This window comes from Lipotes vexillifer, unplaced genomic scaffold, assembly GCF_000442215.2.
Source record: "Lipotes vexillifer unplaced genomic scaffold, Lipotes_vexillifer_v1.1 scaffold788, whole genome shotgun sequence".
Classification (NCBI taxonomy): Eukaryota; Metazoa; Chordata; class Mammalia; order Artiodactyla; family Lipotidae; genus Lipotes; species Lipotes vexillifer.
Window position 1 is genome coordinate 1,943,802 of NW_006791862.1, and position 20,402 is coordinate 1,964,203.

At 33.0% G+C, this 20,402-nt stretch overlaps 1 protein-coding gene across 3 annotated transcripts in view; it reads left to right on the top strand.

The window, feature by feature from the left end:
* Positions 1 to 20,402, top strand: part of BCAS3 (BCAS3 microtubule associated cell migration factor) — a 592,536-nt gene that overhangs the window by 160,311 nt on the left and 411,823 nt on the right. For all 3 annotated transcript variants that reach the window (XM_007464906.1, XM_007464904.1, XM_007464905.1), the window contains exons 12-13: positions 4,194 to 4,364; positions 16,783 to 16,876. In XM_007464906.1, the coding sequence (XP_007464968.1) occupies positions 4,194 to 4,364; positions 16,783 to 16,876 (265 nt within the window). The remainder of the gene's footprint in view (positions 1 to 4,193; positions 4,365 to 16,782; positions 16,877 to 20,402) is intronic.

Below are 20,402 nucleotides of genomic sequence, written 5' to 3' on the forward strand. Positions count from 1 at the left end.
GTAGGGAAAAAACGGATGGACACCAAGCGGGGATAGTGGGGTGGGGAGGTGGTGTTGTCAATTGGGAGATTGGGATTGACATGTATACACTAATATGTATAAAATAGATAACTAATAAGAACCAGCTGTATTAAATAAGTAAAGTTAAAAAAAAATGAAAGAAACACTTTTATTGAAAAAGCAAAAAAAACTGGATGGGGCCACCTACCCTTCACCTGGGCCTGTGCAAGGGTCTGCTCCATGACCTTTTGAACGTGCAGAGACCTGTAGCTTTGTTATGCCTGTACATTTTTTCCCAATCATTTTCCCCCATGCTTCCCACACTCCCCACACCTCAGACTGCCCTGCTTCTTTATTCTTTATGACATAAATACCCTGAGCCCCTTGCCTTCAGGGAGGTGCATTTGAGATTTGTTCTCCTGTCTTCTTGCTTGGCTATATTGTGAAGAAAACTTCTCTTTGCTGCAGACCTCGAGGTCTCAGCTTTTTGGCTTGCTGTGTGTTGGGCAAGATGAACCTGGTTTGGTAACATATGTGTGTGTGTATAATTGTTTATGATTGTCAGTTTATTAGTCTCTCCCACTAGATGGTGAATTCCTTGAGGTTGGGGTCTATATTTTGTTCATTTCTGTAAACCCAATATGTAGCAGTCAATAAATGAATTCAATAATGGAATAAATGAAATAATGAATTTGAAAAAAAAAGAATGCTACACTTCCTTTGACAGAGTAATCATTAATATTGTTCTCTCTCTGATAGCTTCTCATGCAGCTTCATATAGGTTAACCACTTTGTTATATAGAAGGATTAATTATTAAATTTTTAATTCTCTTTTATGTCTTACATTACAATTGTAAGTATAAATTATATTAATTGTATATGTGTTTGGATCTCCTTAGAGGAAATAACCTTTTTTTTTTCCTGGTTTTTCAAATAGCACTTAAAATTCATCTTTCCAAATAATTTGGCTTTCCTTATAAAGAATATAATAGTGAAAAATTCTCTGAGGTTGTGTTGAAGGAAGTTTAATATTGAAATTGTTCAAATTGGATTATTTTGAAATATTTATTAAATCTTGGTCCATATATTCTAGTTACCTTATAACTGTTCTATTTGATTTTTCCTTTTAATGTGTTTTAACCTCAGCATTGTAAATTGATTTAATAAAAATGCCTCTGTTTTCTCCTGTTATCTGATAACTTCTTAATGACAACTAACAGCTTTTGTGAAAGCAGCACCATTAGTCCTAATGGAGAGGGAGGACAACTGATATGGCCTGAGAAAGGTTAAAGATGACTAGTGACCCTTTGGCAAATCTGTCTGCAAATCTGTCTGCAACAGAACAGAATAAGAACCATGCTCATTTGAATTTTTGGTCACAGTAGATTATCTGACACATTCGTTATAGTCTTATGTTCAGCACTTTACAGATTAGTTATGTGAATATTCTTGTAATATTCTTCAGATTGTGAGGACATTAGTGCTCGCTGATATGACTCTAACATGGAAACAAATTTTTCCTAGAGGCAAAGGTCTTTACTAATGTAGAAAGCTTCCAGCACTCCTCTCTCACACCCTGCATTAGACCTTATTTTGAAAGTTAATGAGCTATGATAGATAGTACTGTCATGTTACTTACTATACAAAGTAAAGATTTGATGACTGTTAAATTTTGGGTTTAATTTTTTGTCCACTGATAAGAAGACCCAACCAATAGTCCTAAGTTGTTTTGTTTTGTTTTGTTTTGTTTTGGTGAGAAGCATCATTAACTCTTTCTGTAATACTAGCCTTTAACGCTGAAATATACTACTCTTTTTCCCCTCTTTCTGGAGTTTTTTTCCTAGTTCTCTTCTATTAACTTTTCCCTTTATCTTGTGGTTTGCTTTGGTACATTACCTCCACTTTCTGTGTGCTCCAGTTATTTTAGTTTTATTCCTTTTCATTGGTATAAGAGCATGAAATAATAAGCTCAAGGGCAAATGGGGAGGATAAACAATTAAAGACTTTAAACCTGAAAGGCATTCCTTTGATAAAGGGTTAGCTCCGTTTAAGTGGGAGCATCTCCATTAGCATTAATGGAGTAAGTACATCAGCTGAAGCAGCTCAGAGGTTAATCAGGCTTCCTGGCCCGCTTTTGACATCAATATACTGTGGCGCCTGGTTTTGCTGGTCCTTCAGAGGCTTTCTTGACAACACTCTAACAGACTTTGTGTAAGTCATTTCTTGTGAATTATTGAAACAAATGTTTGGCTGCTAATTGAGGAGCACTAATGTGTTTTATAATCACTGCAGTTTGAGTTTTTAGCACTAAACAAAACAGTTACAATTGATTTGTGGCTTTTTCTTGGTTTCAGTCAGCTGTAAGTTATATCATTTTGCTTGAATTCAGCAAATGGCTTTCCTGGTTATTTTATTTAAGTATTTATTAGGATACACTATGACGGTTTTCATTTCTCCTTCCCAGTATGCATTTGTGTACTGAATTCATGAAGTGTGTGAGATCACAGGTAGTAACAGGAATAGATTACAAGGTAATACTGGATAGTGGTTTGGAGATAGTCCTAGTTTTGAGTTCTGGCTTTGTCGTTGGCTGGCTGTTTGAGCTGCCATTTTCTTTAACTTCTGTAGCCTCAATTTTCTCTTCTTTAAAGAGTAGAGGTGTTTGAGGATATCTGTCCAGATCATTTTTGTTAAAGAGCCTTAACCATTTCTGAGTTCATAATCAAGTTTCCATGGAACATAGCTACAGTAAAATAATACATATATTATGTATGTTTCCTTTTTTTTTTTGCGGTACGTGGGCCTCTCACTGTTGCGGGCTCTCCCGTTGCGGAGCACAGGCTCCGGACGCGCAGGCTCAGCGGCCATGGCTCACGGGCCCAGCCGCTCTGCGGCATGTGGGATCTTCCCAGACCAGGGCACGAACCCGTGTGCCCTGCATTGGCAGGCGGACTCTCAACTACTGCGCCACCAGGGAAGCCCTGTTTCGTTTTTTTTTAGTTCCATGTGGTTGTTGTTTAAATTACATTTAGGCCTTTATAAACAACCTTTTTTGCCTAGTAGCATTTATAAATTAATATTTGAAATGCTGTATATATAATATACATTTTAAAATTTAGCTATAGCATATGCCAGAATATAGGTCCATAATTATTTTAAAAAGAGCAAGTCACGGTATTGAAGATTAATTTGAAGTATTTTAATAAAAACTTTTCCTCACAGTATGAGGATATGTGTCTATTGTATCATGCATAATTTCTGATATGTCCATGTAATCTAGACAACTTATTTTGGCTCTAATGATTAGATATGTTAATGTGTTTATGAATCACATAATTTTCTCTTTGTTTTCACTTTCTTCCCTTTCAGACAAAAAGAGAAAACCCTGTTACTTAATGTGATTGTTTGTTAATGGTTATGAGAATAATCAGATGAGATTCACATAAAAGAAAACATGCACATGAGTTAGTTTCATCTCTTTGTTTTCAATGAAATGGAACTAAAATGTAATTCTGAAACGTCTTAAGTTGTCTTTAATTGAAATAATTAATTATTAATTAATCTCTCTCTGTTAGCAGAGAGAAAAGAACCTTCTTGGTTAATTTTATATGACATTTCATTCATCTAGTAAAAGTATCTTGGATGGAGACTGTATTTTCTACATGCCAAATCTTGATGTACAATATTATATAATATCGTATTATAGATTTAACTTGGAATCCAAGTTGTTTTCACATATGAATTCTACCAGTATCTCAGTCTTTTTCCTGCTAAAAAGTTGACTCAGTATTAGGTTTATACTGTTTAAAAAATAGAACATCACATAGTTGCTACTTCTTAATATTTCACATATTTTAAGTTATACGCATTGAGGAGAGGGGAAAAATAAATATTGTTAATAAAAGTATAATTGTATCCTCATGTGAAACAAACTCTTTAATTATTTACCTATAGCTTTATTCTCACCATGCTGGCTTTGGGGAATCTACTGATACCATTCACTCAATCTAATACCAATTTTCTAACTAAAATTTAAGATCGTATAAAAATCAGACTGAATTTCTGTGACAGTGCACTGCTACGTATAAGCTTGTTAGAGAATAAAGAATTTAATGTGAATTAACAAAACATGTATTACTATTTAGAATCCAAATACTGATGTGAAGTCATACATTTTACCTTTCATTGTATAGACATTGAAAACTGGCCTGACAATGGTTGGGAAGGTGGTGACTCAGCTGACAGGCACGCTGCCTTCAGGTGTGACAGAAGATGATGTTGCCATCCATAGTAATTCAAGGCGGAGTCCTCTGGTCCCAGGCATCATCACAGTAATCGACACTGAGACAGTTGGAGAGGGCCAGGTAAGAACATGTGATGCATGTAATGTTCATTTTGTGCAGAGGATGGAGTGACTAACAATATCATTTGATCAATATCATTTGATCAATGATCAAGATCATACAAAATGTATTTGGAGATGTGTTAATTTGGAATTGTAGAAAATTAAGGTTATCTCAGGTTAGAATTTTGTTTTTTTTCAAAAAATGATGAGTAATTATTGTACAACACAGGGAATATAGCCAATATTTTATAAAAACTATAAATGGTGTAGACCCTTTTAAAAAATGATGAGTAACATGTTAAAACCTATTATTTCAGACATTGTTAATGTATCAAACCTGAAGGTAAAATTGAGGTTCTATAGAATTCTCTTGCTATCTCTTCATCAGGACATTTGTTCCATAAATAAATAATTATATATCTCTTTTATACTGTTTAGTACTGTTTCTTTTTTTTAATGACACTTGTTATAACTTAGACTAATTATGACTAATTATGATGGTAATAAATGACAATAGTATTAATAAATTTTATTACAAATTTTATTACAGATACTTCCTTATAAATATGAAAAAATACAAAAAAACTCAAAGAGTATATTAGAATATATAAATGGTAATAACTTATTATAAGATCTTATATCTTCACATAAAACAGATTTTTACAGCCTATGTTCAGAAACATTTAGGAGTGATTATAAACATGGAGAAATATGTTATGCTTATGTAAGTCTTGCTAGAAAGAAACCAGTTGCGTTTTGTTTTTCTTCCTCATACATTTATAGACAGTATTTTCTTTTGAATCATAGTCATGAATTTTAAAATACATTTCTGAAAGGAAGGTAATTTTCATGGTTTGTGATCCTTGCTATAAATACACAATGTAAACCTGATTACTAGAATGAGATAGGAGTAGAGCAAGATTTGGAAATAGAAATTATTTTAATTTTATATAGAATTTATATTTAATTCCATTTTCAGGACATAATTATGTGACCCATTAAAATATTAACCCTAAATATTGCATGTTCTTTTGAGAAAATCTGCTTCCAGTATATGTGGTTCTACATCTTGATGAAAGATTACATTTGGCTGGTACTCATATACTAATTCCTATAGTAAGATCAAGTGGCATTTCAAAAAAATATGGACTGTGCTGCAATTAAAACACCCCCAGAAATCTTTGAATTTCTGGGTTATTGAATCTGGCTCTCATATTTTATTTAAAATCTGAATAATATAATTCTCTGCCTTTCCCATCTTAACTTTGTGGTTAATCAGATATGTTACAGACTTGTATTCCTGTTTAAAACTCGTTTTAATGAAGTGCTAGCAAACTTGTAATTACTTTTTTTAAAGTTGTGTTAATTAGCTCAAGTTGATAGACACATACAGATGTTCTCTTTTTAAATTGGAATTAAATATATAAACCCTTAGTGTTCTATGAGTGTTAAAGTAAAAAATATTTTCTTTTGTCCTTCGATTCTTAATTAATTCACCTCCAAGGCCACCCACATTTACTAAGTAGTAACAACCCTCCTCAACACTGTCTAGTTTGGTGAGTGGATTTAAATCTGTTGAGCTTCTAGCATTTGTTGACAGACTGATTTGTGGTAATTTAAAAGTTGAAAATGTTATCTCTTATTATTTTTGATGAAATAGAGCTATAACTCATTAATTTATGTAATGAGTAAAAAGAAAAATTTAATTTATACGAAAAGCATAGCATTAGGTCTTGTGTTTTCACATGTGGTTTCTTTGGTTTTTTTTTTCCCCTAGTTCTTTGTTAACTTTTTATAACTTTAAATTGGAATTCTCACATTTGGAATATGGAAGTGAACAGTAGATTGTACAAAAGTTCATTTTTCTGTGATAAGTGCATTGTTAACCCTGGAAACAAGTAAAGTTGTTCATTAGGAAATAAGAATCATAGAAATGTTAGCTTTTAAAAGTTAAAAAAGTCAAAGTGTTGCTCAACCTGAAAAGTTTTATCTTTTCTATTATTTGTTGGGAGCATAATCTCTTTTCATTCCTACTTATAACATATTCTGCAATTTTGATTGATTTAAAAATTCTAATAAAAGACAGGAAATAAATAATAAGTTGCTTTGTGCATTTTGAAGGAATTATCAATATTTTTTTAAGCAATAAGATTTCCTCAATATAATACTGTCTTCTTTTATTAATGTGAATCTGTTTTTTGTCAGGAAGACATTTTTGTCTCTGATAAGTAGTTCAGTTGAAGTACAAAGCTGTTTTTAGGTTATGCTGGATTGTATTAGAAAGACTGCAGTGGTTAATGTCATGGATTTATCACTTTTAGCCCTTTCCCACTGATGTTTGACCTTAGCTGTAGTGTTTCTTCTTGTCCCTATACATATCAGGAACTAAAGCTGACATTATGTGCACTTTTGCTGTTTAAAGGCATTGAGCCTTTAATAAATATATTTTCATGTTTACAGGGATAGTGTATAAAATTTGATTCACCATCTTTCTGATGCTGAATTGATTAGTTTGATTTGATGGTGACAGGATCACTGTATGGTACCTGCATTAAAGGGGAATGTATTTGCTTGACTTTGTCTATTTTTGTCTGTGTTACTTTCATGTTTTATTTAAAAGCATTTCATGGCTAGGATAAGTTAAGCGGTGTAATTTGCCTTTATAAATTTATATAATTTCAGTTAACAAGGTGGCAAAGTCTCTAATCAAAGAAAAACGCTCCAGAGTGATAACATAAACTAGAGCTATTTCTTGCCCTGATTGCAAATACAAGTGTTATTCATAGTAATTTGATGGTTCTTGTGGTGTTTGTCTATCTTTTTGTTCATATGATAAAGCCTTATCCACCTTGTATCCACCTTACTTTGCTTTGTTTTAACAAACACAAGTTGTTGCTACATATACTTGGGAGTTTAGCCTGTTTAGTTAAGTAGTGAGTAAAAATTAAATGTCTCAGGACAACTGTATTGGGATATCGCTGGTATTGATTTGATATTGATATTTTAGGCAAGATGATGATGCAGTGGAGAGAATCTCTACAAAAGTATCTGGTTGTTATATTTGTGAAGTTCATAAAGAGAAGATTCAAAGAATCCTATATAGTGGCATGAGGTTTTGGTATTCACCAAGATTAATGATCCTTTTTGCTGGATGGCTTCTGTATTAGTACCATCAAGTAGAGTATTCAGTGCTAATTGTATTGGAAGGAGAGGTATAAGGTTATAATATATGAAAGGAAAGGGAATCATAAGATTGAGTTAAAATAGAAAAGTGAGCAAAGGACAAAATATTTCAGTGAAAAAATAAAATACTTACAAATGGTGTAAAATCTTTAGACTTGTTATAAGAGAAAGACAAAACTACCCTAAGATACCACTTGTCACCTATCAGCATGAAAGTTGCAGTATACTCTACATTTTTTTAATACTCTTTTAAAAGAATATATTTATTTATTATTTATTTGGCTGTGCCTGGCATGCAGGATCTTTTTAGTTGTGGCATTGCAGGATCTTTTTAGTTGTGGCACGTGGGATCTTTTATTAGTTGCAGCATGCGGGATCTTGTTTTAGTTGTGGGACACGGGATCTTTAGTTGCAGCATGTGGGATCTAGTTCCCTGACCAGGGATCAAACCCAGGCCCCCCTGCATTGGGAGCGTGGAGTCTTAGCCACTGGACCACCGGGGAAGTCCCTGCTCTACATTTTTAACTTTTAATTTTGAAATAACTGTAGACTCACAGTAAGTTGAAGATGGTTTCCCCAAACTGTGACATCTTATATAACTGTCGTAAAATATCAAAACCAGGTTGTTGACAATGACGTTTTACTGTTAACTAGGCTACAGACCATATTCAGCTCTCACCATTTGTTTTACTTGCATTCATTTGTGTGTGTATCCAGAATATTGAAAGAACTCCTATAACTGAATAATAAAAATATAAATAGCCTTATTTTAAAATGAGTAAAGGATTTGAATAGCCATCTTTCCAAATATGATATGCTAATGGCTAGTAAGCAGAAATGAGAGCCCTGGTACACTGGTGGTGGGAACATAAAATTGTACAGCTGCTTTGGAAAAGAGTTACCATTGACTCAGCAATTTGTCTCTGAAGAGATTTGCTCTTAGGAGATATATTACCAAAAGAAATGAAAATGTATTTTCATGTAAAAACTTGTACATGAATGGTCGTAGCAGCATGATTTGTAATAGCCAAAAAATAGGAGCAGCCCAAATGTACATCAACTGATTGATGGATGGTTAAATAAAATGTGGTATATACATACAGTGTAATATTATTTAGCAATAAGAAGAAATGAAGTAGTGAATCATGCTACAAAATGCTACAAAATGAATGAACCTTGAAAATCTTATGCTTAGTGGAAGAAGCCAGTCGCAAAAGAATACATATTGTATGAATCTATTTATATGAAATGTCCAGAATAGAGAAATCTACATAGAGAGGAAATAGATTGGTTGCCTAGGGCTTGGAGTTTGGAGGGAATCAGGTGGGGAGTGACTGTTAATGGTTATGAAGTTTCTTTTGGGTGATGAAAGTGTTCTAAATTTGATTGTCATAATGGTTGCACAACTCTGTGTATATACTATATTTCCTAAAGCAATCTATCAGTTATTTAGCAGACTTGGTTTAACACACTTTCCTGGAGACTGCTCGTATAAGCTTCTTTTCTTTTTCTTGTTTTCCTTACCTAACATTTTTTAAAGTCAAATGGAAGAATGGAAAAGAGAGATGAGAGAAATAATTTATAACCCATGTTTCCCCCCACTTGTGGTAAAATATATATAACATAAAATTTGCCATTCAGCCATTTTTAAGTTTACAATTCAGTGATATTAAGTACATTCACAATGTTGTACAACCATTGCCATTATCCATGTCCAGAACTTTTCATCATCTGTACCCATTAAACAGTAACTCCCCATCCCCCTGTTCTCACACTCCCTGTTGACCACCATTCTAATTTCTGTCTCCAATAGATTGCCCTTCATTAAAAAGACATACAGTATAAACTGTTGAAAAGGATGTGGAGAGATGAAACCTTATACTCTACTGGTGGACATATGAAAGTATCTATACTTTGGAAAACAGTTATTCCTATTTCTTAAAAAGTTCAGTATATATTTACCATATGACTGAGCAAATCCACTTCTAGGTATCTCCCCAAGAGAAATAAAAACATGTTTCACAAAAAAGATGTGTGTGCAGATATTCATAACAGCGTTATGCATAATAGCAATCAATTGGAAATAATCCAAATTGCCAAGAATTGTTTGGTGAACCCAGATGTTGTGGTCCCTCCATACAGTGGAATACACGTAAGCAATACAAAGAAATGAATGATACCTGAAGCAATATGATTGAACAAAAAAATTATATGTTTAGAAAGAAATGGGAGATAAATCGCATGATTCTATTTATTTGAAATATTTTGAAAAATTTTAGAAAAGGCAGATGAGATGAAATATACACTAGGGATTGTCTGGGACTTGTGGTTGGTGTTCTAAAGTCATCATGAAGAAATTTTGGGGTGTTGGAAGTATTCTAAATCTAGAATGTGGTAATGGTTATACAACTGTATACATTTACTAAGCATTATCCACTTATATGGGGTGATTTGTATGTATGAATTTTGTGGTAATTGGGGAATGACTCCCAGCTATGATGGAGTGAAGAGATAAGCAAATCTTTTCCCCAGAAAATAAGTACATTACTGGACAGAATTGTCATACTGAGTGAAGTAAGTCAGAGAAGGAGAAACATCGTGATATAGCTTATATGTGGAAGCTAAAAAAAAATGATACAGATGAACTTATTTACAAAACAGACACAGACTCGCAGACTTAGAGAATGAACTTATGGTGAACTTATGGTTACCACGGGGGAAGTGTCGGGGGGAGGGGTAGTTAGGGAGTTTGGGATTGACCTGTACACACTGCTATATTTAATATGGATAACCAACAGGACCTACTGTATAGCACAGGGAGCTCTGTTTAATATTATGTAACAACCTAAATGGGAGAAGAATTTGAAAAATAATAGACACATGTATATGTATAACCGAATCACTTTGCTGTACACCTGGAACTAATACATTGTTAATCTGCTATATCCAATAGAAAATAAAAAGTTAAAAAAAAAATAGAGTCTCAGAGACCTTCGGAGCAACATTAAACATGTCAACATATATGTAATTGGAAGATTGTTTTAGGGAATAATGATGTTTCTCAGTTGATAATTCCCATGATAATAATAGCACAAAGGAATGGGGAGGAAATGGAGCTATACTGGAGCAAGGAGCTATAATTTATTGCAATTAAGTGTGGAATTAACATGTAATCTTGTTGTCTATACAGCACCTTATAGCCTGTACAGTAACCACTTAGGAAATTAATCCAAAGAATTAACAGAAGATAAAAATAGTAAACATTAAAAATAATTGTTTAACACAAAGGAAGAGGATCAGAGCAACAACAAACACCTGAGACATAAAAATAAATGGAAAATGGCAGACCTAAATCCAATTATGTGTGTAATTATATTAACTATAAATGGACTCAAGTTAAAAGACAGTGATTGTCAGACCAGAATCACTTTAGATTCAAAGACATAATTGTTTCAAGTGAAAGAATGGAAGAAATGTACCATGCAAACAATAACCATAGTAGAATTGGAATGGCTATATTAATATCTGATAAAAGACTTTAAGTCAAGAAATATTGCCAGAGGAAAAGAGGGATGTTTCATAATGATAAGAGGGTCAATGTAATAGGTAGATAAAACAACTAATAATGTGTAAACACCTAACAACATAGTGCAGCAAGCATTAAACAAAATCTGACAGATTGAAAGAAGAAATTCTAGCTAACATTTGCAGTTTGAGATTTAAATACTGTGCTTTCAATAATTGATGGAAGAACTATACAGAAAATTTTTAAAGATTTAGAAGACTTGATTAAGACTGTCAACCAACATGACCTAAATCTTCCCCCAAAACCTACAAACGTAAGATTGTTTTCAAGAACATCTGGAACATTTTCCAAGATAGACCATATGATTGGCCATAAAACAAATCTAAAGAATGGAAATCAATAATAGAATGAAATTATGAAATGAAAGAGTCTCAAGGAAATTAGAAAATATTTTGAATGCAATGAACACAGAAATAGAACATATCAGAAATTATAATTGTAGCTATATTATTGAATGATGGGAAAATTACAGTTTTAAATGGTTATAGTAGAAAAGAAAAGTGGTCCTAAATTAATAATCTTAGCTCTCCATTAAGAGATTTCAAAAACAACAAATTATAACCAAAGCAAGACAAATGAAGTAAATAATAGAAATATGACCAGGAGTCAACAAAATAACAAACAGTGAAATAAATGATGGGGAAAATCCAAAACTGGTTCTTTGAAAAGATTAACAAAGTTGATAAATCTGATGATATAGCAAATGGGATTGTTTTCTTAATTTCCTTTTTAATTTGGTCTTTGTTAGTGTATAGAAACGAAACTGATTGTGAGTTTTAATTTTATATCCTGCAACTTTGTTGAATTTTGTGTGTGTGTGTAATCTGTAAAATCTATTACAGAGGTAATTTTCTTTCTTTTCCAATTTGTATGCCTTGTATTTCTTTTCTTTTTCTTTTTCCCCCCCTTTTAGTCTGGTTGCTATGGCTAGACCTTATAGTACTATGTTGAATAGGTAGTACTGAGAGTTGGCATCCTTGCCTTTTTACTGATCTTAGAGGAAAATCTTTCAGTCTTGCCCATTGTGTGTAATATTAGCCTCAGACTCTGCATATGTAACTTTTATTGTATTGAGGTAGTTTCCATGTATTCCTAGTTTGTTGAGTGTTTTTATCATGGAAGTGGTTGAATTTGGCAAATTCTTTTTCTGCATTGATTGAGATGATCAATCAATCATCTTTTGTTCTTCAGTTTGTTAATGTGGTATATTATATTAATTGATTTTTGTATGTTGAACCATCCTTACATTCCAAGTATAAGTCTCACTTTTCTTGGTGTATGATCCTTTTAATGTTTTGAACTTGGTTTGATCCTGTTTTCTTTTAGATTTTTGCATCATTATTCATCAGGGATATTGATTTGTAGTTTTCTTTTTGTCTTTCTCTTGTTTTGGTCTCAGGACAATGAGGGCCTCATAGATATATCTTATAATCCTTTTTATTTCTGTGACATCAGTTTTAATGGCTCTTGTTTCATTTCTAATTTTATTATTTTTTTTGAATTTTATTTATTTTTTTATACAGCAGCTTCTTATTAGTTACCCATTTTATATATATTAGTGTATATATGTCAATCCCAATCTCCCAATTCATCACACATGCGCACACACCCCCGCCACTTTCCCCCCTTGGTGTCCATACGTTCTCTACATCTGTATCTCTGTTTCTGCCCTGCACACTGGTTCATCTGTACCATTTTTCTAGGTTGCACATATATGCATTAATATATGATATTTGTTATTCTCTTTCTGACTTACTTCACTCTGTCTCTGTATGACAGTCTCTAGATCCATCCACGTCTCTACAAATGACCCAATTTCGTTCCTTTTTATGGCTGAGTAATATTCCATTGTATATATGTACCACATCTTCTTTATCCATTCATCTGTTGATGGGCATTTAGGTTGCTTCCATGACCTGGCTATTGTAAATCACGCTGCAGTGAACATTGGGGTGCATGTGTCTTTTTGAATTATGGTTTTCTCTGGGTATGTGCCCAGTAGTGGGATTGCTGGGTCATATGGTAATTCTATTTTTAGTTTTTTAAGGAACCTCCATACTGTTCTCCATAGCTGTATCAATTTACATTCCCACCAGCAGTTCAAGAGGGTTCCCTTTTCTCCACACTCTCTCCAGCATTTATTGTTTGTAGATTTTTTGATGATGGCCATTCTGAAAGGGAGGGGATGGAAAAAGATATTCCATGCAAATGGAAATTAAAAGAAAGCTGGAGTAGCATTACTCATATCAGGTAAAATAGACTTTAAAATAAAGAATGTTACAAGAGACAAGGAAGGACACTACATAATGATCAAGGGATCAATCCAAGAAGAAGATATAACAATTATATATGCACCCAACATAGGAACACCTCAATACATAAGGCAACTGCTAACAGCTCTAAAAGAGGAAATCTACAGTAACACAATAATAGTGGGGGACTTTAAAACCTCACACCAATGGACAGATCATCCAAACAGAAAATTAATAAGGATATATAAGCTTTAAATGACACAATAGACCAGATAGATTTAATTGATATTTATAGGACATTCAATCCAAAAAACAGATTACATTTTCTTCTCAAGTGCGCATGGAACATTCTCCAGGATAGATCATTTCTTGGGTCACAAATCAAGCCTCAGTAAATTTAAGAAAATTGAAATCATATCAAGCATCTTTTCTGACCACAACGCTATGAGATTAGAAATCAGTTACAGGGGGAAAAAAAGGTAAAAAACACAAACACATGGAAGCTAAACAACACGTTACTAAATAATCATTTCTAATTTTAGCTATTTGAATTTTCTCTCTTTTTTTGTTAGTCTAATTAAGGGCTGTCAATTTTGTTGATTTTTTTTTTTAAGAAGACAAACTCAAACAAAAACGAGGTGAAAGACTTGTACACTGAAAACTATAATGCGTTGTTAAAAGAAGTGAAAGAAGATACAAAAAATGGGAAAAACATCTCGTGCTTGTGGATTTGAAGACAATGTTGTTAAAATATCCATAGCACCTAATGTGATATTAAATGCAATACCTATGAAAATCTCTATGACATTTTGTGGCAGTAATAGAAAAAAACCATCCTCATATTCTTATGGAATCTGAAGGGACCCTGAAAAGCTGAAACAATCTTGGAAAAAGAAAAACAACACAACTCTGCCTCATTTCAAATCATATTGCAAAGCAGTGGTAATTAAGATGATGTGTTACTGGTGTAAAGATAGATATGTAGACCAATGGAACAGAATAGAGAGTGCAGAAATAAGACCATATGCATCCGAAAGATTTTTGACAAGGTTGGAAAAAGCTCACAGTGGGGAAACGGCAGTCTCTTCAACAAATGAGGTTTGGAAAACTGGATAGCTACATGCAAAAGAATGAAGTTGGACCCTTACCTTATTCCATATACAAAAATGATTATAGATTATAGACCCAACCATTAGACTGGAAACTATTAAACGCCTACAAGAAAACATAGGAGAAAATCTTTAGGACATTGGATCAGGCAATGATTTCTTAGATATTAAACCAAAAGCACAGGTAACAAAATAAAATATAGACAAATGGAGCTACATCAAACTTTAAAACTTCTGTGTCTAAATGGAAAAAATCAACCAAGTGAAAAGGCACCCTATGGAGTGGGAGAAAATCATTGTAAATCATATGGCTCATAAGGAATTAATATATAGTATGAATAAGGAGTTTCTGCAACTCAACAATAATAATAATAAAAAAATAACCCGATTAACAAATGGGCATAGGACTTGAATAGAAAATTCTCCAAAGAAGATGTAGGGATGTCCAATAAGCATATGAAAAGATGCTTAACATCACTAATCATTAGCAAATCAAAACCACAGTGAAATACCACCTCCTGCCTATCAGGACGACCACTATAAACAGAACAGAATTTAACAGTGTTGTCAGAAGATGGGGAGAAGTTGGAACCCTTGTGAACTTTTGGTGGGAATGTAAAATGATGCAGCCATTATGGAAATCAGTATGAAAGTTTCTCAAAATATTAAAAATAGAATTACCATGTGATCCAGTAATCCCACTTCGGCATTTATATGCAGAATAATTCAGATCAGGATCTTGAAGAGATATTTACACACTCCTGTTCTTTGCAGTGTTATTCACGGTACCTGGGAGGTGGAAGCAATCCAAATGTCCATTGCCAGATAAATGGATAAAGAGAAATGTGGTATATACATACAATGTAATAATATTACACAAACTTAGGAAAGAAGGAAATCTTTTTACATGTTACAATGTGGATGAACCTTGAGGACATTGTGCTAAGGGAAATAGCCAGTCATAAAAGTACAAATACTAAATTCTTCCTTTTATTTTGAATATCTAAAGTAGTCACAATCATGGAAACAAAATTAAAAGGTGGTTACTAAGGGTGGGAGGAGGGAAGAAGAAGAATTAGTGTTTAGTGCGTATAGAATTTAAGTTTTGCAAGATGAAAAAGTTCTAGAAATCTGTTAGATAACAATATGAGTATACTTAACAGAACTGAAGTGAATACTTAAAAATGGTTTAAGTGGTAATGAAAAAAAATCTACAGACAGAAAAATGATCAGTCTGCAGCTTAACTGAATTGCAGATTCTAGCCAGAGCAATAAGGCAAGAAGATTAAAGCATTAAGATAGGAAAGGGTGACAAATCAGATGTTTCTATATAATGGATTGTTGTAATGGTTGTAGTACTGTATAAAATCATTGAATTGTAAACATAAAATAAGTGACTTTTATGGAATGTAAACTATACCTCTGTAAAGCTTTTTACTCTAAAAGAAAAATTAACTTTGCCAGTGTAGGACTACTTCCTGGATTACTTCAGATTAAATTCTTTATGTCGATCATGATCCAATATTGGTACAGTAGGTTTTTCCTTTGCAACATTAGATATGTAAAACTTTTTTGTTTCTTGAGTTAATTACTTGCTTTGTAAAACGAATACATGTTATTTTAAAGCTTTTTTCCTTAGGGATCATTGAACAGTGTACTCACAATGGGCAAATTGTATGGAATGTAAATTGTATTTCAATACGCTTAGTAAGAAAATTAAGGGAAATAAATTTGAGATACAAAACTGCCTGTTCCAATATACTTTTGCTTGGTAATATTTTCAAAGAAGTGATGTGTCCATCTAAAATCTAGGAGTTAGATTAAAGTACAAAAGACCATAACTTTTGTACTTTAAGTAAAAAATATTTCGATAATTCCTCTAATATATGGCTGTTTGTTTGTATTTAACTTATGTTGTTTTTCACTGTTCTGTTCCAGTCATGGCCAAGAGTTTTTCAGCAGGCCATAACACAATAAGAACTCTTGTTCCTATTCTTAGATGAAGCTCTGCATAGCTGATTTTATGCTTTTCATTTTTTTCTGAATCTACGCTTCAAGAAATTATTGTCTCTGTCATGTACAGTCAAGTCAACCAACTGTTTTTAGAGGTTATATGATTGATCTGCTGGGGACATGTTATATCTTTTCCTATTTCTGAAGTGACATTCTCACCTTATATTGCCAAGAATAATCTTCAAATGTAGCGGAAACATGTTATTTGGTCAGGGATGCAGTGGTGTATCTGTGTATACCTTCAGGCTCAGTCGTTGGTTAACTTAACTTCCATTTGCCTTCTTTTTTGTAAAGGTGCTTGTGAGTGAGGATTCTGACAGTGATGGCATCGTGGCCCATTTCCCTGCTCATGAAAAACCAGTGTGCTGTATGGCTTTTAATACAAGCGGTATGTTCTTCCCTCCCCTTCGCCCCCCATTTATGTTATGGGTTTTCCAACCAATTTTTTGGAAATGGAAAATATGAAATATATGTGTTAGTGTATGTGAGATAAGTAAATAGTTTTCAGTAAGTGATTATTGAATGAATGAATTTATAATAAAAATATAGAAACTCTCTAAAGATTAGTTTTACTCTGAGCAAAGTTGTGATTAAGTAGTAGCAGTAGATAAATAATAGTAGATAAACAGTGCTGTTGAATTGCATTAATTTCTGTATTATTAGTAAGGCAAGGACTTCAATATTCGAAACTACATATGTATGTGAATGGCATTTTCTCTGTAACTTCAAGTTTCTTTTTAACAATATAGTGACAGATGTACTGTCACCCTGATTAAACAGGTCTTCACATTTTAATATAGTGTGTGTGTGTGTGTGTGTGTGTGTGTGTGTGTGTGTGTGTTTGTATTTTGCTGAACTGTTTGAATGTAAGTTACATACGTGATGACATTTCACCCACTACAAATTAAGCATGCATTTTCTAAGAGTAAGGCCCTTCTTGTACTTTATAGCCAAATATTATATTATATTCAGAAAAGTAACACATTATATTATCTAATATCCAAGTCATAATTTAAAATTTCCCAATGGTCTCAAAAATGGGTTCTCTAACTGCTTCAAATCAAGGTCTAATTAAAGTTTACTCCTTACATTTTATGTCTCTTTAGCTCCTTTTAATCCAATTTATTACTTTCACCTTTTTCCCCCTAAATTTCAGTGTCCAGAGCAGTTATCTTATCCAAACTCTGCATTTGTCACATATTTTTTTCATTATAATAATGTTTTCCTTATTCCCTAAAAGGCTTTTAAATACATTCAGGCCTAAAGATTTTTTTTTAAACTTCCTAAGTATTGCTGTCTACATCATTTCATCCCAGCAGGAGACACATTATATCAGGCTCTCTTGCAATTTATGATACTATGTTTGATCACAAGAATAAGTTAGTGACCCATCAAACATCTACATTTTGCAAATAGGTTGTCTTGTGGAGATTAGCAAGTGCAAAGTGTTATTTTGACCTCATTTCTGAAACAACTTTTTACTACATAGTTTTGTTACATTGAAGGCTATAGAATGGTGGTTTTTCTAATTCTATCATATTTTCTGTATTGATTAACTGCTGTATTTTTAAAAAGATTTTTCTCACAGTTTACCCTTCCCCCTCCCCATATCCTCAAGTCCATTCTTTAGTAAGTCTGTGTCTTTATTCCTATTTCACCCTTAGGTTCTTCATGACATTTTTTTCCCTTAAATTCCATATATATGTGTTAGCATACAGTATTTGTCTCTATCTTTCTGACTTACTTCACTCTGTATGACAGACTCTAGGTCTATCCACCTCATTACAAATAGCTCAATTTCATTTCTTTTTATGGCTGAGTAATGGACATATATACACTACCAAACGTAAGGTAGATAGCTAGTGGGAAGCAGCCGCATAGCACAGGGAGATCAGCTTGGTGCTTTGTGACCACCTGGAGGGGTGGGATAGGGAGGGTGGGAGGGAGGGAGACGCAAGTGGGAAGAGATATGGGAACATATGTATATATATAACTGATTCATTTTGTTGTGAAGCTGAAACTAACATAACATTGTAAAGCAATTATACTCCAATAAAGTTGTTAAAGTGAAAAAAAAAAGATTTTTCTCTCATCAACCATAAGTGAACCATAGTTCTCCTGTATGCAAAAAACAGGGCAAAAATGTAATACTTTCTCTTGGCTTTTTCAGATTGGCTTCTTTCACTTACTAATATGCAGATATTTAAATCTCCTGTGTCTTTTCATGCCTTGATTGCTCATTTCTTTTTAGCACTGAATAATATTCTATTGTATGGATGTATCATACATTATTTACCATCTGTATATATTATTTATTGAGCTGTCTGTATCTTTCATCCATTTTTTAATTGGTTTGTTCATTTTTTGATTGTTGAGTTTTAAGAGTTCTTTGTATATTTTGGATAACACTCCTGTATCAAATATGTGTTTTGTACATATTTTCTCCCAGTCTGTGATTTGTCTTCTCATTCTCTTGAAAATTTCTGAAAATCAAAGTATTTAATTTTAATGAAATCCAACTTATCAATTATTTCTTTGATGGATCTTTCCTTTGGTGTGTTATGTAACACTTCAATACATATAAATTGACATTCTTGTACTGTTGTATTCTTAATTTGGTCTCACACCAAATCTTATAATTTCTTGGAGGGAAGAGAATTTTATGAGAACTATTTTATGAGTTTTAGGATCTCTTACAGTTCTTCTTGAATCTAAAATAGAGCTTCTTAACCTGGGTCTGAGAGGTCCATGGGTAATATTTAGACAGTATGTGAACCTAGAAAGAAAAAAATTCATCTTCATTTTCTTTAACCTGTAATGAAAATTTCTTTCACTTATGAATATGTACAATAAACCACTGAAATACTAGCTTGCTGGTGAGTTTGTGAGTAATAGAAATAATGGATATTTTCGTATTATTTTGATGTTATTTATATAATTCTCTAAATAATGCTTATGGTTTAAAATCATGGTAGAGCCTATATTTTAATATATTAATAAAAACATATTCTACCACATGTCAATTTTTATAACCCTAAGTATTTTACTTTGTCTTTAAAAAAATATTATTCTGAGAAAGAGGTTCCTAGGCTTCACCATGTTGCCGAAAAGGTTCATGGCACTAAAATGTTTATGAGCCCATTCATGCTTGGTGTGATTTCACCTGTTTAAACTAAACACATTGGAAGCTAGACTTCATTCACAGTGCCTGGTTCAGTCCCTACCCATGGAGTCTGCTGGTGGCATAGGGACTTTTTTTTAAAAAAGGATGATAAATCCTTTGGGGAGTAAGGGCAGAGTGCTAGGAGGTGAATGTTAACGTGGTCTTCTGCTTTTGGAGAAAGTTCTTAAAAAGGAAGTCAGTTCTAAATTGGAACCAAAAGATGATTAGGAAATAGTGATTCAGTGCCTGTTATATAAATTAATATTAGTTGAATGAATGAGGCAAAAAAAATATGGCATATTTGACATAGATTTTGAAGCAGAGGCTATACAGTGGACTCACCAGTTTGTTATGTGGCAGATTTATTTTTCAATGTGTCATCATTTCTGCAAAATTTTATAAAATGCTTTGTATCTGTGTAAAAATTTGAATTAAATGGAGGGTTCATAATTCAGCAAGCACTCACAAAATTGGTTTGCAAAATCTTTTATAGAAGCTGGTAGACACAGATTTAGTGCAGTTGCTTACAATTCATCTTAGTTATTTAGTGTTCATCTCTGAGTATTTTTGCCATTCAGAATATGACTTTTATTGTTTGAGTATGAACAAGTATGTACATAAAATACTCAATTCTCAATAATTTGAAAACCTTGATTTTATTTTAGCTATTCAGTAGCTGCACAATGTCTTAGAGAAAGGCATTGCGCTCAGCTCTGGCTGCTAACTATTATCCAGCTCCTATCACGAGGTG